Raw genomic sequence first — 27,740 nt, 5'->3', positions numbered from 1 at the left:
CAGGAGAATTGCTTGAACCCGGGAGGCAGAGGTTGCAGTCAGCTGAGATCACGCCATTGCACTCCAACCTGGGCAACAAGAGAGAAACTCCTTCTCAAAAAAACAAAAACAAAACAGAAAAAAAGAAAAAACATTTTGAGCATCATATATGGTGCTGCCAATGAAAATATTACAATTATCCGGGTATGGTGGCTCACACCTGTAATCGCAGCACTTTGAGAGGCCAAGGCGGGTGGATCACCCAAGGTCAGGCATTCGAGACCAGCCTGGGCAACATGGAGAAACCCCATCTCTACTAAAAATACAAAAAATTAGCCGGGTGTGGTGGTGGGCGCCTGTAATCGCAGCTACTTGGGAGGCTGAGGCAGAAGAATTGCTTGAACCCGGGAGGCAGAGGTTGCAGTGAGCCGAGATGGCACCATTGCACTCCAGCCTGGGCAACAGAGGGAGACTCTGTCTCAAAAAAAAAAAAAAGAAAATAATACAATTGAGGTAACAGAGATTTCGACTTTTATGTATGGTTAAGTTAGGCATGTGCAATGACTGCTACTCTAGAACTTCTCTGCTTTGGAGGGGAGATTGGACCTTGATTTATTTGGAAGGAACTCTCATCCATTGTTTTCATTATCATACTCGGCCACCTGTGAAGTATGTGTTGGGTGAGTATTCTCTCTTTGGAAGGTACACATCTTTCTCAGCTAGCTTATTGCTCATAGAAGTTGGGGGCCCAAGGGTTGATCTTAAGATGTACTCAATTTATTTATTTATTTTTTCTGGGACAGAGTTTTGCTCTGATGCCCAGGCTGGAGTGTAGTGGCACAATCACAGCTCACTGCAGCCTCGACCTCCTGGGCTCAATTGATCCACCCACCTCAGTCTCTCCAGTAGCTGGGACTGCAGGTGCACACCAACGTAATTGGCTGATTTTTTCTATTTTTTGTAGAGTTAGGGTCTCACTTTGTTTCCCAGGCTAGTCTCAAACACCTGGGCTCAAGAGATCCGCCCACCTCAGCCTCCAAAAGTTTTGGAATTACAGGCATGAGCCACTGCACCCGGCCCTAACTTTTAGAAATATTAAAATGTAGAAAAGCATGCTTAGAATCAAACAAACATGATACTGGCCGGGCATGGTGGCTCACACCTGTAATCCCAGCACTTTGGGAGGCTAAGATGGGAGGATCGCTTGAGGCCAGGAGTTTGAGACCAGCCTCGTCAACATAGCGAGACCCTCATCTCTATTCAAAAAGAAAAGAGAGAATAGAAGATAAAATATGGCTGGGCGCAGTGGCTCACACCTGTAATCCCAGCACTTTGGGAGGCCAAGGTGGGCGGTCACCTGAGGTCGGGAGTTCGAGACCAGCCTGACCAACATGGAGAAACTCCGTCTCTACTAAAAATAGAAAATTAACCGGGTGTGGTGGCACATGGCCTGTAATCCCAGCTGCTTGGGAGGCTGAGGCAGGAGAATTGCTTGAACCCGGGAGGTGGAGGTTGCGGTGAGCCGAGATCACGCCATTGCACTCCAGCCTGGGCAACGAGCGAAACTCCATCTATAAATAAATAAATAAATAAATAAATAAATAAATAAAAGAAACATGACACCTAACTGTGGAAAGATGTTCACGGTATTATGTTATTCTTTTGCTAAGAAATTGGGCCCTGATTAGTGACAGAGGCAAGATTCATGGGTCCTATTATCCACATGCCCAATATTCTCTTAATCAGGTCCAGATATAGTTCCTCTTGGTCCAGGGACCTGTGAAGTAATGTGTCCTGTGTGCTGCGTGTGTGCGCACTCTCTCTCTCTCTGTCACTCACTGTGTCTCCTCTCTATCTCCCTTCCTTTTCTTTTCCCCTTACTCACTCACCGCAGTACACAAGGGCCGCAGTAAGCGCTCTTCCTAGAAAAAGAGAATAATGGGAGATAAGCAGCAAATGCTGATCTATAATCTGAAATCTCCTAGGCAGATTCTGTGTAAGCAACTGGGCCTGGAGGTAGGGGAGATTGGACCCTGATTTATTTGGAAGGAACTCTCCCATCCATTGTTTTAATGATCATCCTTGACCACCTGTGAAGTGTGTGTTGTACCTTCCCTTTGGAACGTACAAATCACTAGCTTCTTGCTCATAGAAGTCGGGGACCCAAGGGTTTTAAATTTTGAATACACAAGAAGATTTTTTTAATATGAACTTGAGATGATTTAAGAAAAAAAAATTTCTTTTTGTTTTTTGAGATGGAGTCTCACCCTGTCACCCAGGCTAGAGTGCAGTGGCACAATCTCCGCTCACTGCAACCTCCGCCTCCCAGGTTCAAGCAATTCTTCTGCCTCAGCCTCCTGAGTAGCTGGGACTACAGGCACATGCCACCACGCCCAGCTAATTTTTGTATTTTTTAGTAGAGACGAGGTTTCACCTTATTGGCCAGGCTGGTCTCAAACTCCTGACCTCGTGATCCGCCTGTCTCGGCCTCCCAAAGTGCTGGAATTACAGGCATGAGGCACCGCGCCCGGCCAAAAGATTTTTTTTTTTTTTTTAACAAAACAGTTTCTTTAAAGTTAGTAAGCCTCTTCCGATCTGTTTGGTTTCCATCCGTTCTATGTGTCAGTAACCACAGTCGAAGTTCACATGTATTGGTAAACTCATCCAAAGATTTAAGAGCGTCTATTCCTCCTCCTCTCATTTGGTTGTTTGAGGCTATTAGGTTTGATGGGAAGGCTATGTCTATAATATGGTCTTAACCACAGAAGCACTAGTTAGCTAAGGGGTTTCAGTGGGCATCTGTGCTCAGTCTTTTAATCCTGCCTCTAGGGGTCTAGGTACAAGCTGCTTTTCCAATCCTTCAAGGCTTTAAATTTCTGAACTTTTTCTATTCTCTTCTGTTTTTGCTTTCAAATCTACTACTTCCTTCTTGAACTCATCATTTACTTATAATACTTGCCAAATATCTAATAGCAGCCAATACTCACTTCCAAAATCCTCTTTACCAAACTCTTATAACACTACAAGGTCAGTAGCCTCTTTGTATGTTCACTGACCTTGTAGTTGTGTGAAAAGTTATTATAGGCAACAGCTTTACCAGATATTTTGCCACTATAAAACATGATCCTCCATCTTTCCAGCCTCCGGTATCTGTTTCCTCTCAGCCCTCAATCTGACCACTAAGGCAGTATCACTAAGGCAGGACTGCATAGGTTTTTATTGTAGCAGCACCTCACTTCCAGGTACCAGTTTTCTGTATTAGGATAATGAAACACTGAATATACAGATGGACAATGGCCAGATCATATATAAAACTAGAACTCTGACCCATGACCTATGTAGCAATAGGCCCAGTCAGGACTTGGTCAGTAATTACCAGCTTCCCTAATTTTTGTGCCTTCTTCCAATTCGGGACGACTCAGAGAAAGCCAAATATGCTTCCCAAATCAACCACATAGGATACCCCGCTTCCAGTGTCGACGAAGAGTCAAACTGTAAAATATTTTAAGAGATCTATTCTAAGCCAAATATGAATGGCCATTGCCCCATGACACAGCCCTCAGGAGCTCCTGAGAACATGTGCCCAAGGTGATCAGACTACAGCTTGGTTTTATACATTTTAGGGAGACATAAGACATCAATCAGTATATGTAAGATGTACATTGGTTAGGTCCAGAAAGGAAGACACCTTGAAGCAGATGGCTTCCAGGTCATAGGTAGATTCACAGATTTTCTGATTGGCAGTTGGTCGAAAGAGTTGTTACTGTCTAAAGACCTAGAATCAATAGAAGGGAGTATCTAGGTTAAGATAAGGGGTTGTGGGCAGGCACAGTGGCTCACGCCTGTAATCCCAACACCTTGGGAGGCCGAGGCAGGTGGATCACGAGGTCAGGAGTTCAAGACCAGCTTGGCCAACATAGTGAAACCCCATCTCTACTAAAAATACAAAAATTAGCGAGGCATGGTAGCGCATGCCTGTAATCCCAGCTACTCAGGAGGCTGAGGCAGGAGAATCACTTGAACCCGGGAGGCGGAGATTGTGGTGAGCCAAGATCAAGCCACTGCATTCCAGCCTGGGCAACAGAGTGAGACTCCATCTAAAAAAAAAAAAAAAAAAAAAAGATAAGGGGTTGTGGAGACCAGGGTTCCCATTATGCAGATAGAATCAATAGGAAGGAATGTCTGAGTCAAGGTAAGGGGTTGTGGAGACCAAAGTTCCCATTATGTAAAGGAAGCCTCCAGGTGGCAAGCTTCAGAGATAATACATTGTAAATGTTTCTTATCAGGGTTGATTCTCTCCTGGATCAGGCAAAAGGCCTGAGAAAGGAAGGGAATTAACTTCAGAATGTAGATTTTCCCCACAAGAGACAGCTTTGCAGGACTGTTTGAAGATATGGCAAAGAAACATAATTTGGGGTCAAATACTTGGATTTCTTTCAGGGCCTGCCATCTGTCATGTGATACTATGCTAGAGTCAGGCTGGAATTGGGTATCTTATTGCTACAGAGAGTCTGTTTTGTCAGTCTTAAGATTTGTTTTAATGTTAATGCTGGTCAGCTGTGCCTGAATTCCAAAAGGGAGGAGGGAATAATGAGGTATGGCCAAACTCTGCTTCCCATCATGGCTGGAACTAGTTTTTCAGGTTAACTTTCAAATGCTCTTGGCTGGGAGGAGGGGTTCATTCAGATGGTTGAAGGACTTAGAATTTTATTTTTGGTTTACATCAGTTAGCCCACCTCCAGTTTCCCATGCCAACAACCTACAATCAGAGCATACCTGAAGTCTTCCCCCTTTTTTTAGTATAAAGATTTCCCACTCCCCTGCTTGCCTTTGAATCTTTGCCAAGCACAAGTTGACAGTGGCTGACTCCCTACCTATATAGTAAGATCTGATTAAATAGCCTTTGTTTGTTTCCATTTGGGCAGTCTTTGTCTATTTTCACAATGTTATTAGGCTGTTTTGTGGTAACAAATCCCCAAATATCAATGGCTTAACACAACAGAAATGTTTCTCTTGCTCAGAGTTCAGTGGGAGTCAGTAGGGTTCTCCATCCAGTGGCTTAGGGATCCACCTTCCTTCCATATTGTCAAGCCACCATCTCAGAATGTAACCTACATTGTCATTAAAGCAGGAAAACCGAAGCAAAGTGACTTTTAACTGCCTCAGTCCAGAATTGAGATATGTTACATCTGCTCATCCAGCTTTGGCCAAATCTGGGAAATGGAGTCGAGTACTGTATGTGAATATAGTCTCTGCCACAATATATTTACCAAAAGCAATTGGCTAAAGATATACACAATTCCTCCATTTCAGCGTTTTTGAAATCAGAAGATTTAGATGATCTTACAATTGAAATTTTTTTTTTTTTTTTTTTTTGAGATCCAGTCTCGCTCTGTCGCCCAGGCTGGAGTGCAGTGGTGCAGTCTCCGCTCACTGCAACCTCTGCCTCTGTGGTTCAAGCGATTCTCCTGCCTCAGCCTTCCGAGTAGCTGGGACTACAGGTGCCTGCCACCACGCTCGGCTAATTTTTGTGTTTTTAGTAGAGACGGGGTTTCACCATATTGACCAGGCTGGTCTTGTACAATTAAAATTGAAATGAATATTCAAATGTAATGCTTCTGTTATTTCCCCTGATAAATGAAGTGATATTGTTTGATGGAAATAATAGTTTCTTTAAAATGAATCCTGTGTATTTTAATTGCATGTATTTAAATAAGAATTTGTAGCAGAGCCATTCTAGGATCCAGTCATTTCCTTTCCTTTTTTTTTTCTTTTTTAACTCTCTATTTTGGAAAACTTCAAGAATACACAAAAGTAAAGAGAAAGGCCAAGGCAGTAGGATTGCTTGATGCCAGGAGTTCAAGACTAGCCTGGGCAACATGGTGAGCCCCTGTCTCTAAAAAATAAATAAGAAGAAGAAAGAGACTAGTACAGTGAACCCTCATATACCCATTACTCAGCTACAACAGTTTTCAACAAATGAAGACTTTTGTCTCATTTATATCCCCAACCCCTTCAGCACACAACCAAATTATTTTGAAATAAATTCCAGACATTATTTATTTTATCCACAAGTATTTTCAACATGTAGATGATAGAAATATGCTTAAAATAAGTTTTCAGTTATTTAAACCTAAAACACATTGTTACACATATACCAGAACTCAGTCCTTTCTCTGACCTTTGTGCACTCAATGTTAGGAGTTACATCAGAGTATAGGACTAGAGAATGAATTTCTCTGGTCCAGCGTTTTCTAATGTATACTACATGGAATGTAAATCTCATGAAATGTTATGGGGGGGAAAAGTAAGATAAGATAAATTTGGGCAACAATACATTCTCTTCTTGTCTTGAACTCCTTGCCTCAAGTGATCCTCCCACCTGGGCCTCTGAAAGTATTGGGATTACAGGCGTAAACCCCCAGACCCCATTGTCTTCTCATAATTCCCCATGATTATGTAAAAGAATGAGATGTCCGGCCGGGCACAGTGGCTCATACCTGTAATCCCAGCACTTTGGGAGGCCGAGGCGGGCAGATCACGAGGTCAGGAGTTCGAGACCAGCCTGACCTACATGGTGAAACCCCATCTCTACTAGAAATACAAAAATTAGCCTGGCGTGGTGGTGCACACCTGTGATCTCGGCTACTCAGGAGGCTGAGGCAGGAGAATTGCTTGAACCAGGGAGGCAGAGGTTGCAGTGAGCCAAGATCACCCCACTGCACTCCAGCCTGGGTGACAGAGCGAGACTCCATCTTCAAAAAAAAAAAAGAGAGATGTCCAATTTTGTGTATTATGATCCCATTTTGGTTAATAGTAGTATATGTTAGAATATTCAGTATTAATAGTGATTATTATTAGTTTCCTGTGTCTTATGTAACAAATCACTATAAACCTGGTGGCTTAAAACAACATAAATTTATCCTCTCACAGTTCTGGAGGCCAGACGTCTAAAAAATCAAGGCATTAGCAAGGCCAGTTTTCTTCCAGAGGCTCTAGGAGAGAAGCTGTCCCTTGCCACTTCCAGCTTCTGTTGGCTGCTGTCATCCTTGGCTTCTGACTTCATCATCACATTGCCTTCCTTTTTCTGTGTGAATCAGACCTCCTTCTGCCTCTCAAAAGGACACTTGTAATTGCATGTGGGACTTACTCTGTTAATCCATGACAATAACTTAATCTCAGAATCCTTAATCACATCTGCAACATCCCTTTTTCCAAATAAGATAACATTTACAAGTTCCAGAGAAGATTAGGAAGGGGAATATCTTTTTTTTTTTTTTTTTTTTTGAGACAGGGTCTCACTGTCTCTCCTAGGCTGGAGTGCAGTGGTACAGTCATGGCTCACTGTAGCCTCTACCTCCTGGGCTCAAGTGATCTCCCACCTCAGTCACCTGAGCAGCTGGTACTAGTCACACACACTGCCACACTCAGCTCATTTTTTGTAGTATTTGTGGAGATGGGGTTTTGCCATGTTGCCCACCCAGGCTGGTCTTGAACTACTGAGCTCAAGTGATCCTCCCACTTTGGCCTCCCAAAGTGTTGGGATTACAGGCATAAGCCAGGAATATCTTTTTTTTTTTTTTTTTTTTTTTTTTTTTTTTTTTTTTTGAGACCGGGTTTCGCTCTTGTTGCCCAGGCTGGAGTGCAATGGCACGATCTTGGCTCACCACAACCTCCACCTCCCGGGTTCAAGCGATTCTTCTGCCTTAGCCTCCCGGGTAGCTGAGATTACAGGCATGTGCCACCACACCCAGCTAATTTTGTATTTTTAGTAGAGACGGGGTTTCTCCATGTTGGTCAGGCTGGTCTCAAACTCTCGACCTCAGGTGATCCACCCGCCTTGGCCTCCCAAAGTGCTGGGATTATAGGAGTGAGCCACCGTGCCTGGCTCAGGAATATCTTTTGAGAGGCAATTATTCAGCCCACTACAGTGATTCTCACTCTTGAGGAAGGTGAATTATGAGGGACTTCTATTTTTTTCTACTGTATATATTTATATAAATACTTGAATTTTTCAATAAGGATGCATGCTGTATTTTTTTAACAGCAGAAAGAAGGGGCAAGTTACCTGCATTTGTAAGTTCAAATATTTTTGCACTACCTACTGGTGACCAGGTCCCATTATAGGGAAATGGAAGCAAATATTTTGACAGAAGCAAAACTATGTTTCTTTTCTTTTTTTTTTTTTCTCTCTCTCTCTCTGTCAGAATGATCTTGGAAATGGTAAAATAACAATAATAATAAAGTGATGATTAACTTAGAGTTGAAACCCAAAATAAGTGAGATATTGAAAGAATACCTAGATCCTATAAATGAATTGCAATCCAGATACTAAAAGAACTGACAGGTAAGATTCCACAACAGTGTTAATCCTTGATCATGGAGAAATGGTAGGTTTCAGAAGACCTAATATAGAAAGTATCTTCACTTTTAGAAAGGGCCAGAGGTGAATTCTGCAAACTTTAGACTGGCGAGCTAAATGTTAAGCTTAGAAAAACTCATTAGTAAGCTATTAAATTAATATTTTGGGAAAGCTTAGAAAAGAAAATGCTTTAGGGACCAGCTTCCTTCATAAAAAGCACATGGTATGTCCATCCTAATTTCATTTACAAAATAATTATATTATTCATGTATTATTATGTTATAGATAGAATATGTGCAATTTTCAGGCAATGAAAAAGTTCATCTTTTTTTTTTTCAAAGTGGAGAAATGTGAGCTGCTTTAATAGAGTTTGATTGATTCATAGCTAATTTAGCAATTGTGCCATGAGAGCACTGATTTATGAGGTGAAGTCATCAGGAGACTACCTCTAGTGGCTGCTGCAGGGCTTCGTCATGTCTCAGGCCTGCTGCAAATATGTGTGTGTGTGTATATATAATTAATTTCTATAAATATAAATTTTAAAAAATTAAAAATGGGTATATTTTTAACAGCTTTATTAACATACAATTTATATACTATAAAGTTTACTCAGGCTAGGTGGGGTGGCTCATGCCTATAATCCCACCACTTTGGGAGGCTGAGGCAGGAGGCTTACCTGAGCACTTGAACCCAGGAGTTCAAGACCAGCCTGAGCAACATAGGGAGACTTTGTTTTACAAAAAATTAACAAATTAGCTGGACAGGGTGGCATGTTCCTGCATTCCCAGCTACTTGGGAGGCTTAGGCAGAAGGATGAGCACAGGAGGTTGAGGCTGCAGTGAGCTGTGATCAAACCACTGTACTCCAGCCTGAGCAACAGAAGGAGACCCTGTCTCAAAAAAAAAAAAAACCCTAAGTTTACCCATTTAAAGTGTTTTTTTAGCATATTTTCACAGCAATAAATTGTAATCTAATTTTAGAACAGAAAATAGGTTAGTTTTGTATACAGTATGGTGAATTTGCTTTTTTTGCTTAGGATACATTTGCTTATCTGTTTATGTCTGTACATTATATAGAACTATATCATTCTGCCGGCCACAGTGGCTCACGCCTGTAATCCCAGCACTTTGGGAGGCTGAGGTGGGTGGATCACCTGAGGTCGGGAGTCCTAGACCAGCCTGACCAACATGGATAAATCCCGTCTCTACTAAAAATACAAAATTAACTGGGCATGGTGGTGCATGCCTGTAATCCCAGCTATTCGGGAGGCTGAGGCAGGAGAATCACTTGAACCCGGGAGGTAGAGGTTGCAGTGAGCCAAGATCGTGCCATTGCACTCCAGCCTGGGGAACAAGAGCGAAACTCCATCTCAGAAAAAAAAGAACTGCATCATTCTTTTTGACTTAGATGTATATTATATAAATGTACTATGAATTACTTGAACAATCCTCCACTGATGAACATCTGGACTGGTGTCAACTTTTGCTGTTATAAATGATGTTGCGAGGAACAGCCTACATCTTCACATACTTGTGTGTATATTCCTTTACTTGTGTTGCATTGTTCCTCTTAATCCTAGTTCAATTTATTAGATGTTGATAACCACTTTATGTCTCAGGAGTCAGTTTCAGAGAATTAAATGCCCAAGTCCACATTGCTACTAATTAACAGAACAAGTAATTTTTTTTTTTTAATGTAGACAGGGTCTCCCTATGTTGCCCAGGTTGGTCTCAAATTCCTGAGCTCAAGCAGTCCTCCCTTCTTGGCCTCCCAAGTGCTGTGATTATAGGCCTGAGCCACCATGCCTGGCCCCTGAACAAGTACTTGAATCTCATTTTTTGTTGCTGCTTTCCATTACAAGTGCTGTGCTTTTCTAGTACTCAGAGAAGTACTGTATATCCAGCTAAGCCATTCATGAGATTCATCCACAAGATCCAACCATCTCCCACCAGACCCCACCTTCAAAAGTGGGGACTAAAGTTCGACATGAGATTTGGTGGGGACACAGATCCAAACCATATCAGAGTCCTAGTTCATAGCTTGGAAAATAAACTCAGGCATCTGTTTTTGAAGCATAAAGGGACCTTCTGGAATAGTGGTTTAAAAATCTTTTTAAAGTGGAGGATTGCAGTGGCTCAAGCCTGCAATCCCAGCACTTTGGGAGGCCAAGGCAGGTGAATCACTTGAGGCCAGGAGTTCGAGACCAGCCTGGCCAACGTAGTGAAACCCCATCTCTACTAAACGATACAAAAATTAGCTGGGCGTGGTGGCAGACACCTGTAATCACAGCTACTTGGGATGCTGAGGCATGAGAATCACTTGAACCTGAGAGGCGGAGGTTGCAGTGAGCCAAGGTCGCACCACTACACTCCTGCACTCTAGCCTGGGTGGTAGAGCAAGATTCTGTCTCAAAAAAAAAAAGGCTGGGTGCGGTGGCTCACACCTGTAATCCCAGCACTTTGGGAGGCTGAGGTGGGTGGATCATGAGGTCAGGAGTTCAAGACCAGCCTGGCCAACATGGCGAAACCCCCTCTCTACTAAAAATACAAAAAAAGTTAGCTGGGCGTGGTGGCGGGTGCCTGTAATCCCAGCTATTGGGGAGGCTGAGGCAGGAGAATTGCTTGAACCCAGGAGGCAGAGTTTACAGTGAGGCAAGATCGCGCCACTGCACTCCAGTCTGGGTGACAGAGTGAGACTCCATCTCAAAAAATAAAAATAAAAAAATAAAAATAAATTTAAAGCAACAATACCCTTCTAAAGAAATCTTGAAGTCTGATTTGTAAAATTTAAAATTTGATCCTCTAGGTGAAGTTGTTAATAAGAGGTTACCTGTCTTATTGTTCACTTAATAATCCCTGGCATTTGTATAAATGCTTGGTATGCTTACTAAGGAACTTTTTTTTTTTCTTTAAATCATCATAGCTATGATTTGAGGTAAATCTAGGTTATAGGCTAGGAAGTAGGCATGGAGAGATTAAGTAACTTGTCCTGAACCCGGAGTAATCCTTAATGGAGTCAGAACTATAACCTGAATCTCTTAACCCCTGTATCAATGGACTTTTCCTCTAATACATGGTACTGCTTTATTAACCACTTTATAGCTTTCCTTTCTTTCTTTCTTTTATAGAGTTAATTATTTATATTGTAAAGAATTTTAACAGTCCTGGGGACTTCCTTGAAGGATCATTTTCACTTTTGCTCAGAAGAAAGCTCTGGATCTATCAAATAAAGAAGTCCTTCGTGTGGGCTACATATATAGATGTTTTCATGAAGAGGAGTGAAAAGCCAGAAGGATATAGACAAATGAGGCCTAAGACCTTTCCTGCCAGTAACTATACTGGCAGTAGCCGGCAGATGTTACAAGAAATTCGGGAATCCCTTAGGAATTTATCTAAACCATCTGATGCTGCTAAGGCTGAGCATAACATGAGTAAAATGTCAACCGAAGATCCTCGACAAGTCAGAAATCCACCCAAATTTGGGACGCATCATAAAGCCTTGCAGGAAATTCGAAACTCTCTGCTTCCATTTGCAAATGAAACAAATTCTTCTCGGAGTACTTCAGAAGTTAATCCACAGATGCTTCAAGACTTGCAAGCTGCTGGATTTGATGAGGTAAGAATGTTTAAAGACGAAAGGATTCTTCTTACCTTATGCTACATAACACTTTTTGGGTGATAACATGCCACAATGTTTCCTTTGGGAGAATTTAACCCTGTATACACATTTATGTATTCTATCAGCAAAGAATGTTATGTTTATAATTCCATTAATTACTATTAAAAATAATATTATTTCTTTAGTTTCTTCTGTGATATGTATCACTAAATTCTGGAGTTTCTGGAATTTAAAAGGCCAGATCATGAAGTCAGAATGGAAGTGCAGTTGAAGAAAGCCATAGGTGAGGGTAGGGGAAGGACATCTGTTTGTGTGAAATACAAGCTTGGTGAACTAAGTGGCTGTTGGGGAAATGATAGTTCCAAGGATATGAAATTTAACTTTATAGTAGGGAGAAAGAATTATAGTTACGAGTTTGTGTAAGCAGTTGTGTTCTCAGGCCCAAATCTTAAATTCACAAAAACTAACAAAATTTCACTTCAGGCTAACTGCCAAGTCTTTAATATTTCTCTTCAGAATTCATTTTAAAGTTTTTTCATAACCCATATATTTAATCATTTCATTTAGGTTATTAATAGAATTTGCTTCTTATGATAACATACCTTGTAAGCATGAATATTTTAGGTGTCAGGAGTCATTTTAGATGGGCAATGTAAAATTTAACTAAATGTGAATAATCAAAAGTTAGGCCAGGCCGGGTGCAGTGGCTCACACCTGTAATCCCAGCCCTTTGGGAAGCCAAGGTGGGTGGATCATCTGAGGTCAAGAGTTCCAGACCAGCCTAACCAACATGGTGAAACCCTGTCTCTACTAAAGATATAAAATTAGCTGGGCATGGTGGCACATGCCTGTAATCCCAGCTACTTGGGAGGCTGAGGCAGGATAATCTCTTGAACCCGGGAGGCAGAGGTTACAGCGAGCCGAGATCGCGCCATTGCACTCCAGCCTGGTCAACAAGAGGGAAACTCTATCTCAAAAAAACAGTTAATTACATTTTTCAAAATTATAGTAATGTTTTTTCTGATTGCAAAAATATTATCTATTTTCTGTTAACAATTTAAAAGTGTAAAGAAGAAACTGAAAATTATATTTAGCTTCACTGTATAAAGATAACTACTCTTTAAAATTCCTTCACTGTTTGTTTTTTGTTGTTTTGTGTGTTTTTTTGGTGGCCGAATTTCCATATATATCTGTATTTAATTTAAAAAATGAGAACCTAAGTATGCATTGTAGTAAAGGATTTGAAAAGGGAGATTTACAACTAAACCAGAAGGAAAAAAAAGTTTTATTTTTTATATTTTTTGAGACGGAGCCTTGCTCAGTCACCCAAACTGGAGTGCAGTGGCGCGATCTCAGCTCTCTGCAACCTCTGCCTCCCGGGTTCAAGCAATTCTTCTGCCTCAGCCTCCCGAGTAGCTGGGACTATAGGCGCCCACCACGACGCCTGGCTAATTTTTGTATTTTTAGTAGAGATGGGGTTTCACCATGTTGGCCAGGCTGGTCTCGAACTCCTGACCTCGTGATCCGCCCACCTTGGCCTCCCAAAGTGCTGGGATTACAGGCATGAGCCACCACACCCAGCTGAAAATAAGAAATTTTATTTCTGGTACATTCTATTTACTTATTTGATTAATATTATTTTCTATCATTTTTATACTTAAGTGTTCTAAAAATACTGGATTTGGACCAGGAAATAGAGAGAGGAGGAGGAGGGAAGGACCTGGGATAATGTTTTCCTCGTTAGTATTTGGAGGATTAAAGAAATGGCTTGAGTGGAGATTGTCCCAAGCACTTTCTTCCTAATCCCTTAGCCAAAAGGCAAAGAATAATTATTGATCTTATTCTTTCCTTTTACATATTGCTAAGCAAAGAGAAGTTATGAAATCACATAGCTATAAAGGCCCCGAGTGGTAATGTGTTATGTCAGATAAGTCACCCAGTATTATGTATTTATGGAGCTCTTACTATGTGTGCACCCCACCCATCAGTCAGGATAGTGACATGGCCTATACCTTTAAGGTAATTAAAAGTTCTTTCTAATAAAGACAGTTTTAAGAAATCTAAGGCATTGGTCAATGCTCTATTCATTATTGGTAATAAAAACAATAATTGGTTTGTATTACAAAGATATGTTTGTGCTTTTTTTCATTGAAGTGCTACTACACAAATGATAGCTTTATTGTAATTACACATTTCAAATTGTCACAAGATTGCTTTATTGAAAGTATTTAGACATTTATCATTCCCTGTTTGTCCAAATAATGAAGTATGGTGTTATTTATTTATTTTATTTTATTTTATTTTATTTTTTAATTAAAAAGTAAACTTTAATGTCAAAATGCAAACTTGGGGAGGGCAGAAAGATCACACACAAGGGTGTCACTTCACACTTGGAGGATTGCACAGCGGCCAGGCAGAGGCGCTCTTCACTTCCCAGACTGTGAGGTGACTGGGCAGAGGTGCACCTCACTTCCCAGACAGTGCAGAAGTATGGTATTATTTATACCAATGGTGATATAAAGATTCTGGCAGTCCACTTCTACTTCCTTGAATCACTCATTCTGGTAGCATCCTATTATATTGTAGAGTTTATCTTGTTCAGGATCCTAACTTGGTATTTCAAAATTATTATCTAGTTTTCACTTCATTCTTTTTTATCATTTCAGAAACCCTAACCTACTCTTTTTATTAGCTATGCCAAGTTCAAGATAGTGCCTTTTTTTTTTTTTGAGAATGTATTTCTGGTGACCCTGTAAAATGAAAAGCTCAAATATTTCAAGATTAATTTTCTCATAGGAATAAATGTTAAATAGGATTGATGCATTCTTGGAGCACATAATACAATCACTGGGGTATATTTTTGCTTATAAGCATGAAAAACAAAGGCATAATTATGTGGACATATTTTCTTATCACATAAGACTTCTGGCTAGGCATGGTGGCTCACGCCTGTATCCTAGCACTTTGGGAGGCCAAGGCGGGTGGATCACTTGAGGCCAGGCGTTCGAGACCAGCCTGGCCAATATGGTGAAACTCCAACTCTACAAAATATACGAAAAAAAAAACATTAGCTGGGCCTAGTGGCACATGCCTGTAGTCCCAGCTGCTTGGGTGGCTGAGGTAGGAGAATCATCACTTGAACCTGGGAGGCGGAGGTTGCAGTGGGCCGAGATCACACCATTGCACTCCAGCCTGGGCGACAGAGTGAGACTCTGCCTCAAAAAAAAAAAAAAGACTTCTGGCTGGGTGTGATGGTTCACACTTGTAATTCCAGTGCTCTGGGATGCCAAAGCAGGAGGATTGCTTGAGGCCAGGAGTTCAAGTCCAGCCTGGGCAACATAGTGAGACCCTGTCTCTACAAAAAAAAGTTAAAAATCAGGCATGTTCTTGTAGTCCCCAACCACTTAGGAGGGTGAGGTGGGAGGATCACTCAAACCCAGGAGATTGGGACTGCAATGAGTTGTGGTTGCACCACTGCACTCCAGCCTGGGCAACAGAGCAAGACCCTGTCTCTAATGGGAAAAAAAAAAAAAAAAAGACTCCCATTCCAAAGTTACTGATTTGAGCATTCTTTTTCACACTGGCACCAACACCTCCACTTAATGAATGCTTGGTTGATGTTTTTACAGCTGTAAGAAATATTGTAAAACATAGCAATAAATATTAAAATATAAAGGTTAGCATAGTAATCACCAAAATCACAAGGCTGAAATTCTAGTGCATTTAACAAGAATATGGGCCGGGTGTGGTGGCTCACACCGGTAATGCCAGCACTTCAGGAGGCCAAGGTGGGTAGATCACTTGAGGTCAGGAGTTCGAGACCAACCTGGCCAACAAGGCAAAACCTTTTATATATTTACTAAAAAATGTAAATTAGCCAGGCGTGTTTTTGGGCGCCTGTAAATGCCAGCTTCTCTGGAGGCTGAGGCAGGAGAACTGCTTGAACCCAGGAGGTGGAGATTGTAGTGAGCTGAGATCACGCCACTGCACTCCAACCCCAGGCGACAGCGAGTCTCCGTCTCAAAAACAAAAAAAAGAAAAGAAAAATGATTCCCACAATATTGGAAAAGGGTAGTGGGTGCTAATTTTCTTACCAATGGAGGTGTTACTGCTGTGTAATAATAGCATAAATACATATAGAGTTCACTTGACTTAACCAGTTTTAAAATTAAACACTCCCTGATGAATTTTAATGGGTGATTTCTATTATTTTACATTTACACATATTTGGTTTTAACAAAAATCTAAATAATAATGCTTTTAGCAAGATAGTGATTCAGTTAATTACGATTAGCTCAACGTCTTAAAGATTTCAGAGCCTAGGACTCTTATGAATATCTTAAATTTTACTTCTTGGTGGCAACATGCTCTAGCACAGGTGTCGTATCTGTTGCCTAGGAAACGGGGTCGAGGAAGGACCAGTACCTAGATAAGGCAGGCATGGCAAAATTTTTATGGCAACCCTTGCTGCTTCCAACAAAATCAGTAACTTTTTCCAAGAAAAGGAGAAATGACCTTAGGTAGGCAATAAGTTCTTACCACATCCTTTCTTTGGTTGGTCTCACATTCTTCTCTTATCATTTCATATAGGAGGATCATCTGTCAGTAGCCTGTTCACCCATTAGTCTTACTAAGCCATTTCTCATTTAAAAATGTCGTTTGAAATACTGAATCCTCTAGGACAAGTAAGTAGTTGCCTCCCTCTTGAAAAATGCATGTCAGCATACTTTCTGCATGATAGTGAGTGATTTATGTTTACATAAAACATAAAGTACAAGGAGTGGAAGAGAGCAGCCAACATTTTAGCTCCAGGCACTGTGCTTGGTACTTTACATGTTTTCTTATTTAATCCTCACATCAACCCTATGAGCCTATTACAGGCAAAGACACTGAGCCTCTGAAATGTGAAATAACTTGCCAGGTGTCACTCTACTTTACAGAGCTGCTGGAACTCAAACTCACATCTGATTCCAAATCCTCTATTTTTTTCATCGTACTATATAGCCTCCTAAAGTCTTTATCACATAATCATATATAGTCTAAGTATCTTCTTTTGTCTTATATTTGTATTCCTGTAATATAGTTCTCTGAAAACGTAATCTCTAAGAGGAGAAGAGCCAGAGCTACTATACACAATGGCAATGTGCTTAATAAAATACCAAGATACTCATATAAAAAAGTAGTTCTTTTTTTTTTTTTTAGGCGGAGTTTTACTCTTGTTGCCCAGGCTGGAGTGCAGTGACGTGATCTGTACTCACTGCAGCCTCCACCTCCTGGGTTCTCCTGACTCAGCCTCCTAAACAGCTGGGATTATAGACACGTACCACTACACCCAGACAATTTTATATTTTTAGTAGAGATGGGGTTTTACCATGTTGGTCAGGCTGGTCTGGAGCTCCTGACCTCAGGTGATCTATCCGCCTCAGCCTCCCAAAGTGCTGGGATTACAGGTGTGAGCCACCGCACTCAGCCCAAAAGAGTTGTTTCTGATATTTTGATTGCTACCTTTTTAACAATCTGATAGTCTCTGATTGTTTATATAAGAATTAGGAAGCTGGGAGCAGTGGCTCACACCTGTAATCCCAGCACTTTGGGAGGCCGAGGTGGGTGGATCACCTGAGGTCAGGAGTTTGAGACCAGCCTGGCCAACATGGTAAAATGCTGTCTCTACTAAAAGTATAAAAAATAAGCCGGGCCTGGTAGAGCGTGCCTGTAATCCCAGCTACTTGGGAGGCTGAGGCAGGAGAATCGCTTGAGCCCAGGAGGTGGAGGTTGCTAGTGAGCCAAGATCGCACCATTGCACTCCAACTTGAGCAACAAGAGTGAAATTCCATCTCAGAAAAAAAAAAAAAGTAAAAAGAATTAGAAGTAATCAGAATCATGTTGCTATGATTGTACCCAAAGAAGTTGTTAATCCTAATTCAAGCCAACAATGGTGTGTTGAAAAAAATAAAAATTTAAAAATACTTTAAAAAAAGACGTTAATCCTAGGAGGAAATAGAAATATGTTACATAAAGATGAAAATGCTAAAGAAACATTTGGAAGATTTGAGGGTTTTGTTTTCTTTCTTTTTTTTTTTTTTCCAAGACAGCATCTCGCTCTGTTGCCCAGGCTGCAATACAGTGATCATCTCAGCTTGCTGCAACATCCACCTCCCAGGTTCAAACAATTCTCATGTCTCAGCCTCCTGAGTAGCTGGAATTACAAGCGTGCGCCAGCACACCCAGCTAATTTTTGTGTTTTTTTGCAGAGACTGGGTTTTTTACCATGTTGGTCAGGCTGGTCTTGAACTCCTGGTCTTAAGTGATCTGACCACCTCGGCCTCCCAAAGTGGCTTGAGCCACTGCACCCTGCCTGTTTAAGTTGAGATTTTGTGCGGGGTTTTTAATAGCTACAAACAGAACATTAATATCATGGTTTGGGGCCGTGTTCTTCATAATTATGGATTTCTCTAGTGGAACTCATAGTGTTCTTTCCCTTGTATTATTGTAAGATTTAAATTTTGTTTCTTTTTTTTTTAAACTTCATATCAGGATATGGTTATACAAGCTCTTCAGAAAACTAACAACAGAAGTATAGAAGCAGCAATTGAATTCATTAGTAAAATGAGTTACCAAGATCCTCGACGAGAGCAGATGGCTGCAGCAGCTGCCAGACCTATTAATGCCAGCATGAAACCAGGTGATTAATCAAATATTTTATTTTCTCATCTCTTCTTTTACTGTGTAGTTTAAAAATACTGAAGTCTATCAAATCTTCCTTCTTAGAAATTGTAAAAGCATCCCAGTAAATGAAAGTCTCAAATTAAGATAACATTATAATGTTATACCAAAATGAATTTAAGGATGGGGTCCTCACATTTAAAAGTTAATAGATAATTCTGGTAAGCAGCAGTCTAGATTGAGATCTATTTGATTGGTAATACTGCAGCTGAAATATGTCTATTTTCCCTCCAAATCCCATCATTCAGACTACTCTTTTTTCTTTTTATATATTTTTTTCATATTATGGGAGTAAAATATGATCAACATAGAATATTTAGAAAGCAAATACAAACATCGCTGTTAATAACAATATTTTGGTGTATTTTGTTTCCCAGTCTTTTTTCCTGTGGGAAACCAGAATAGGTTTATCTGTGCGTATTTTGATTCTTGTTGTTTAAGCAAAAAATGGGAACATACTAAAACCTACTTTTTTCACTTAATATACCATGTACAATTTTACTTGTTATTAAATGTTCTACAGAATAATTTTACTAGCCACATTAAAATAGACTTATTTGCTGACTGCAGTGGCTTACACCTATAAGCTCAATACTGTGGGAGACTGATGCGGGAGGCTTACCTAAGCCCGGGTGATCCTGCCACTGCACTCCAGCCTGGGCAACAGAGCCAGACCCTGTCTCAAAACAAACAAACCAACAAAAAAGATGTATCACATACTTCATTTAACTAATCTCCCATTTTTGGGCATCGGCTTTATTTCCTTTATTATTTGCCATTATAGACAGCACTGCAGTAATTACCCTTATAGCTAAATCTTTGTACATACCTAATGATTTCCTAAAAGTAAGTTTTAGAAAACTTAAAAAACGTTAAGGCTTTTCATAGATATTGCTGTCTAGAAAGATAGTACCAATTTATTATTTTATTTTTTTATTTTTTTGAGATGGAGTTTCGCTCTGTTGCCCAGGCTGGAGTACAGTGGCATGTTCTCAGCTCACTGCAACCTCTGCATCCCAGGTTCAAGCAGTTCTCCTGCCCCAGCCCACAAGTAGCTGGGATTACAGGTGCCCGCCACCATGCCTGGCTAATTTTTTGTATTTTTAGTAGAGACGGGGTTTCACCATGTTGGCCAGACTGGTCTTGAACTCCTGACCTCAAGTGATCTGCCTGTCTCAGCCTCCCAAAGTACTGGGATTACAGGCGTGAGCCACCGCGCCCAGCTAGTAGTACCAATTTATATTCTCCCTATCCATTTACTATGAGAATGCCTATGTTTGTAAAGCCTCAGTATTATTATTTTTGTCTGTTTAATGGTTATGGAAACACTATCTTATTTTACGTTTGCATTTCTTTGATCACTGCATTTGTTTATTGGTTTTGGTGTTTGTTTGTTTGTTTGTTTTTGAGATGGAGTCTCACTCTGTCACCCAGGCCAGAGTGCAGTGGCGCAATCTTGGCTCACTGCAACCTCCACCCCCTGGGTTCAAGTGATTCTCCTGCCGCAGCCTGAGTAGTAGCTGGGATTATAGGCACCTGCCACCGTGCCCAGCTAATTTTTGTATTTTTAGTAGAGATGGGGTTTCACCATCTTGGCCATGCTGGTCTTGAACTCCTGACCTCGTGATCTGCCTGCCTTGGCCTCCCAAAGTGCTGGGATTACATGTATGAGCCACCGTGCCCGGCCTATTGGTTATTTTTCATTGCCACTTTACCTCTTTTAATTTTTTTTTTTTTTTTCTCTTTGAGACAGAGTCTTGTCACCCAGGCTGGAGTGCAGTGGCACAATCTTGGCTTACTGCAACCTCCACCTCCCAACCTCCGCCTCCCGGGTTCAAGCAGTTCTCCAGCGTCAGCCTCCAGAGTAGCTGGGGTTACAGGTGCACACCACCATGCTTGGCTAATTTTTGTATTTTTAGTAGAGATAGGGTTTCACCATGTAGATCAGGCTGGTCTCGAACTCCTGACCTTGTTATCTGCCTGCCTCAGCCTCCCGAAGTGCTGGGATTATAGGCGTGAGCCACCGCACCTGGCCTGTCTTTGTGTCCTGGTGCAGTGGCTTATGCCTGTAATCCCAGCACTTTGGGAGGCCAAGGCGGGCAGATCACCTGAGGTCGGGAGTTAGAGACCAGCCAGACCAACATGAAGAAACCTCGTCTCTACTAAAAATACAAAATTAGCTGGGTGTGGTGGCACGTGTCTCTAATCTCAGCTACTTGAGAGGCTCAGGCAGGAGAATTGTTTGAACCCAGGAGGCGGAGGTTGCGGTAAGCTGAGATCACACCATTGCACTCCAGCCTGGGCAACAAGATCGAAACTCCGTCTCAAAAAAAAAAAGAAAAAGAAAAAGAAAAAGAATTGATTTATAAGAGGGCTGTAGTCATTCTTCCTATTCAACAAATTTTTATTGGTCAACCACTGTTTCAGGCTCTTTGTTCTGCATTGGGTAAGTTCTTACCCTTTTGTGGAGCTTACCTAGTAAGGGAGATTAAATAATCACCCAGATACATGTAGAATTACAGCTATATATGGTGTGAATGAAAAGAGGAGAGTTACATGGTACTGTGGACTCATATAATAGTGGGATTTTTTTTTAACCACATCAAGAAGTTCAGAAAAACCCTTCCTAACAAACTGATAATAAAGCTGATATCTGAAGAAGTACAGAGTTAATGGGAATGGGTTTAGTGAGTGTCCCTTTGCGTGGCTGCTTTGGCAGATTCTGATGCCACAAAAAAATGAAAATGCTTGGAGCACTGAACACAGGATTGTGAAATGTGACTGGAAAAGTCCATAGGGGCCTGACTGCAGAACTGTTTATTAATTTTATGCTAAGAGCAGCAGAAAGGTATAGAAGTGTTTCAAGCAGGGTAATAACATTATTAGATTTGTATTTCAGAAAGATGGCTGCAATGGATGAGAATGGGTTAGAGAGGAGCGAGGATAGATATGAGGACAGGTGTGATAGGAAACACAGTAGTTTGTGAGGGTAATTTGGGCTTGGGCGATAGCAGTGAAGAAAATAAATGAATTAAGAGGGATGGGAGTGGTAAAATTGACAAGGACTTGGTAATAGATTACATATGGTGCGTGATGGTAGAAGGGGATAACTTAGGTTTTTGGCTTAGAAAAATAGACGGATGATAATACCCTACATTAAGAAAGGGAATGTTAAGAGAGAATGGAATTGGGTGGGAAAGATCATAAATCTGGCTATAGTTTTCCAAGTGAAGATGTCAAGTAGGGAGCTGGGTATGTATGTATGAGTCATACGTATGAAATAGGTCACCTAAGGGATGTTACATAGACAAAATAATAAGATGGCCTGCAACCAAGCTTATTATTTAATAGCTAGTAGGAAGGGGTAAACCTGCAAAGGGGACAGAGAAGAAATAGGTGAAAAGGAAGAAAACCAATAAGGTTTTCAGTGTTTTGGAAGCCACAGTAAGAGAATGTTTCAAGAAGGGGAGGGAGTGGTCAAAATGCCAAATACTGCTAAGAAAGAGATACTGACCAAGATGAGAGCTAAAAAAAATCTTGTTGACTTTAGTGACATGGTGTATTAGTTTGCTAGGGCTGCCATAACAAAATAACACAGACTGGGTGGCTTAAACAATGAAGATTTATTTGAGTGCTGGAGACTAGAAGTCCAAGATTAGTTACTTGCAGGTCTAGTTTCTTCTGAGGCCATTCTCCTTGGCTTGCAGATGGCTGCCGCCTTGCTGTGTTCTCATATGTTTGTCCCTCTGCATGTGCATGTGTCTGGGGTCTCCATCTCCATGTCCAAATTTTCTCTTACAGGGATACAGGTCATACTGCATTAGGACCCACCCTAATGACCTAATTTAATCTTAATTACCAAATACAGTCACATCTTTTGGTACTGGTGGTTAGGACTTCAGCATATGGATTGGGGGTTCAGCAAATGAGGTAACTTGTCATGTCATGGGAGCATAATTCAGATTGGAGTGGCTTGAGGACTAAATAGGATATGTAGTAGTAAAAAAAACAAGGTATACCTTCAAGAAGTGTTTCTGGAGGAGAGAGTGAAGATGTTAGCAAGAGTAGTGCTTCTCAAACCATCTATGGTGATTTTTCAAATTTCCAGTTCATCATGACTTCAATTCATAATTTTATAACATACAATAAATTATTAGAAAATGAAAATTTAAGTGCCACACATGGTAGCTCACGCTTGTGATCACAGCACTTTGGGAGACTGAGGCAGGAGGATCACTTGAGCTCAGAAGTTTTAGACCAGCCTGAGCATCATGGTGAAACCCTGGCTCTACAAAAAATTATCCAGGTTTGGTGACATGTGCCTGTAGTCCCACCTACTCAGGAGGCTGAGTTGGGGGGATTGCTTGTACCCAGAAAGTTGAGGCTGCAACTTTCAGCGTTTCACAATCAGAAACCCCATTTCTACTGAAAATACAAAAATTAGCTGGGTGTGGTGGCACCTGCCTGTAATCCCAGCTACACAGGGGGCTGAGGCAGGAGAATCGCTTAAACCCAGGAGGCAGAGGTTTCGCTGAGCCGAGATCATGCCACCGCGCTCCAGCCTGGGCGACAGAGCAAGTCTCTGTCTCAAAAAAAAAAAAAAAAAAAAAAATCTTGGAGATCTTGGTGAGGTTGCTACTTAATAAAGTTTAAAAACTTTTGCAGTAGGAGTAAACAGAAGAAGTAGTTGTGGTCTGGGAGTATAAGCGTATAAACCTTAAAGTAGTTATTCTGAAACGAGAGCAGATATGAGTAATACCAAAGTTTGAAATACAATCATGAGAATGATACTTGATGTGGAGTGGAAGAGGGGACGTCAAGAAGCTGAGATATGAGGGCAATAGATGGTTTATCCTCGTGGATATTGAGGTTACAGGATGAAGGCAGGGCTTAGGGTAGACTGAATGCTGAAGCTGTGGCTGAATGAAATAGAGCAAATAGGCAGGAGCTCATTAGGTGAGAGGAATTAGTGTGGCCTCCCACATAGCATGAAGTTCAAAAGAGCTGGCTTTTTAAAAGGAATAATATCAACCTGTAAGAACAAATGTTAGAACCCCATCTTTAGGCCAGGTTATTTTTAAAGAAAACCTTAATTTCAAAGGACTGAAAGGAAAGTAGTATCAGCAGAAGAAAACCAGCTTCAAGGAGGTGGCAGGAAAGCTTGGAGGAGAGGTTACTGATAAGGCACATTTGCTGGCTGTGGAGCCGAGTGGATCCGGAGGGCGTGGTGGAAAGGTTCGGGAAGTGGAAGAACATGGAGAGCTCTGTGGGAGGCGCAGAACAACAGGGGTGACTGTATACTCTAAAAGCTGAATGAGTGACATGGTGTATTTGGCCTCAGCTGGCCTCTGAGGAAAGTGAGAAAGAGCCTGATGGCCAGAGGACTTGTCCAGTTTATCCGGAATGATAATGTTCCCCAAACATTATTTACTCACTTGCTTTTCATCTGGCTCCTGCTTCGAGAATGTAGACCCAAAATGCTGTCCAGCCTAGATGAAAGGGAGTGTTAAACTGAACATTATGAACATTTACCACATTTTACCACTTTTTTTCTCAGATATATTGTTAGATATATTTTTGCCCAGGATGATGTTGACCTTTCCAATTTATTAGTATTCTTTTTTGTTTTGTTTTTAATGGTAATGAGTGTTTGTATTTAGATCTCTACTTTTGTCATGCCTGGGAAGACATTCGCAAGAGGTACCCCAATATTATTGAATGGTCTTTTGTTTTTTTCTAGTGCTTACATGATTTCATCTTTAATATTTAAACCTTTAGTCTTTCTAGAATGTATATATGTATTGTCTTTATACCAGTGTATCTTGTATATTTTTCCTAAGTGGCTGGACTATTCTATTTTAAATACTTCTCTTTTTTTGGTATTGTATTTTTTTTTTGCTTGTTTTATTGATTTGGAAATTCCGTTAAAGACAGTTTCTGTAAAATCTATACCTTATTTAATATTCAGCTAATTATAGCCTACTATCTTTTTCTGTTTTAAAAACCATATTAAAAGGCCAGGTGCAGTGGCTCACACCTGTAATCCCAGCATTTTGGAAGGCTTAGGAGGGCAGATCACTTGAGGTCGGGAGTTTAAGACCAGCCTCGCTAACATGGCGAAACCCCGTCTCTACTAAAAATACAAAAGTTAGCTGGGCGTGGTGGCGTGCACCTGTAGACCCAGCTACTCAGGAGGCTGAGGAAGGAGAATTACTTGAACCCGGGAGACGGAGGTTGCAGTGAGTCTGTGCCACTGCACTCCAGCCTGGGTGACAGAGTGAGACTTTGTCTCAATTTAAAAATATAGATATATATTAAAATATATTTAAAATCAGTAGTAGCTATGAAAATTACAAATAGATACGCCCTTTGGCCTAATAATGCTACCTCTAATAATTTATCTACAAATATACATGCATATATATGAAATTATATCTCTTCAAAAAAATATATATATATTTTTTGAGATGGAGTCTTGCACTGTCACCCAGGCTGGAGTGCAGTGGCACGATCTCAGTTCACTGCAGTGTTGGCCTTCTTGGTTCATGCAATTCTCCTGCCTCAGCCTCCCGAGTGGCTGGGACTACAGGTGCACACCACCACACCTGGCTAATTTTTTTGTATTTTTAGTAGAAATGGAGTTTCACCATGTTGGCCAGGCTGGTCTTGAACTCCTGGCCTCAAGTGATCTGCCTACCTCAGCCTCCCAAAGTGCTGGGATTACAGGCGTGAGCCACCACGCCTGGTCAAAAATAAAATTCTAAAAGGTAAAAGGAAACCACTTAGTGAAATTTTATTTTTATAACTCTTTTTTTCTTTTTTTGCTAAATTGAGCTAAATAACATGTATTTTTACCTCACATCATTTTTTTGTAGTGAGAATACTTCAAATTTACTCTCAGCAATTTTCAGGAGTACAATACGTTGTTATTAACTACAGTCACCATTTTGTACAAGAGATCACTTGAACTTTTTTATATTTTTATAATTCTTGAAAGAGAATTGAGTATCATTTGTAATATCAGAATTGCAAGCTAAGGTTTTCAAAAATTAGAGGTTAAAAACATGGTTCTTTTTTCTCTTTATCTCTCTTATAACCATAGGGAATGTGCAACAATCAGTTAACCGCAAACAGAGCTGGAAAGGTTCTAAAGAATCCTTAGTTCCTCAGAGGCATGGCCCGCCACTAGGAGAAAGTGTGGCCTATCATTCTGAGAGTCCCAACTCACAGACAGATGTAGGAAGACCTTTGTCTGGATCTGGTATATCAGCATTTGTTCAAGCTCACCCTAGCAACGGACAGAGAGTGAACCCCCCACCACCACCTCAAGTAAGGAGTGTTACTCCTCCACCACCTCCAAGAGGCCAGACTCCCCCTCCAAGAGGTACAACTCCACCTCCCCCTTCATGGGAACCAAACTCTCAAACAAAGCGCTATTCTGGAAACATGGAATACGTAATCTCCCGAATCTCTCCTGTCCCACCTGGGGCATGGCAAGAGGGCTATCCTCCACCACCTCTCAACACTTCCCCCATGAATCCTCCTAATCAAGGACAGAGAGGCATTAGTTCTGTTCCTGTTGGCAGACAACCAATCATCATGCAGAGTTCTAGCAAATTTAACTTTCCATCAGGGAGACCTGGAATGCAGAATGGTACCGGACAAACTGATTTCATGATACACCAAAATGTTGTCCCTGCTGGCACTGTGAATCGGCAGCCACCACCTCCATATCCTCTGACAGCAGCTAATGGACAAAGCCCTTCTGCTTTACAAACAGGGGGATCTGCTGCTCCTTCATCATATACAAATGGAAATATTCCTCAGTCTATGATGGTGCCAAACAGAAATAGTCATAACATGGAACTATATAACATTAGTGTACCTGGACTGCAAACAAATTGGCCTCAGTCATCTTCTGCTCCAGCCCAGTCATCCCCGAGCAATGGACATGAAATCCCTACATGGCAACCTAACATACCAGTGAGGTCAAATTCTTTTAATAACCCATTAGGAAATAGAGCAAGTCACTCTGCTAATTCTCAGCCTTCCGCTACAACAGTCACTGCAATTACACCAGCTCCTATTCAACAGCCTGTGAAAAGTATGCGTGTATTAAAACCAGAGCTACAGACTGCTTTAGCACCTACACACCCTTCTTGGATACCACAGCCAATTCAAACTGTTCAACCCAGTCCTTTTCCTGAGGGAACTGCTTCAAATGTGACTGTGATGCCACCTGTTGCTGAAGCTCCAAACTATCAAGGACCACCACCACCCTACCCAAAACATCTGCTGCACCAAAACCCATCTGTTCCTCCATACGAGTCAATCAGTAAGTCTAGCAAAGAGGATCAGCCAAGCTTGCCCAAGGAAGATGAGAGTGAAAAGAGTTATGAAAATGTTGATAGTGGGGATAAAGAAAAGAAACAGATTACAACTTCACCCATTACTGTTAGGAAAAACAAGAAAGATGAAGAGCGAAGGGAATCTCGTATTCAAAGTTATTCTCCTCAAGCATTTAAATTCTTTATGGAGCAACATGTAGAAAATGTACTCAAATCTCATCAGCAGCGTCTACATCGTAAAAAACAATTAGAGAATGAAATGATGCGGGTAAAACCTTTAAAAATGTCTATTTTTATACTTAATCATCTGTTTGCTTGGTGTTTATTTTAAAATATTGTGTCCAGTATTTTTCTTTCTTTTTATAGCTAAATAAAATATATTATCAGTTACGGAATTTAAAAGTGAATAAATATTAAAGTACTTTTGATTGTAGCATTTTATTTTAGTATTTCAAGATTTATTCAGAATTTCCTATAATAAAATCTCGTGTAAATTAAGAAAAATATAATTTGCGGTATACAGTTTAGGTGTACATAATACCTTTATATGAAAATTGGAGGAAGGGTTGTCTTCTAGGCTTCATACAATATCTTACAACATTTAAAAATAAACTAGAAATATGTGGGTCTCAGGCTGGGGCATGGGGGCTCACGCCTGTAATCAAAGCACTTTGGAAGGCTGAGGCAGGCAGATCATGAAGTCAGGAGAT

The 27,740-nt window shown here is 40.9% G+C and overlaps 1 protein-coding gene across 5 annotated transcripts in view; it reads left to right on the top strand.

The window, feature by feature from the left end:
* The window catches only part of LOC100991443 (katanin p60 ATPase-containing subunit A1), a 119,588-nt gene that overhangs the window by 4,441 nt on the left and 87,407 nt on the right, over window positions 1-27,740 (top strand). For 3 of the 5 annotated variants that reach the window (XM_063605017.1, XM_063605016.1, XM_003811519.5), the window contains exons 2-4: window positions 11,469-11,956; window positions 18,494-18,641; window positions 25,785-27,298. In XM_063605017.1, the coding sequence (XP_063461087.1) occupies window positions 11,609-11,956; window positions 18,494-18,641; window positions 25,785-27,298 (2,010 nt within the window). In that variant the 5' untranslated portion in view covers window positions 11,469-11,608. Of the gene's footprint in view, window positions 1-11,468; window positions 11,957-12,887; window positions 16,645-18,493; window positions 18,642-25,784; window positions 27,299-27,740 lie in introns of those variants that run through there. The other 2 variants (XM_063605019.1, XM_063605018.1) reach the window with 2 other exon arrangements.

This window comes from Pan paniscus, chromosome 5 (genome assembly GCF_029289425.2).
Source record: "Pan paniscus chromosome 5, NHGRI_mPanPan1-v2.0_pri, whole genome shotgun sequence".
Lineage (NCBI taxonomy): Eukaryota > Metazoa > Chordata > Mammalia > Primates > Hominidae > Pan > Pan paniscus.
The sequence above is the reverse complement of the archived record's forward strand: the minus strand, read 5'-3'. Positions and strand labels throughout refer to the sequence as shown.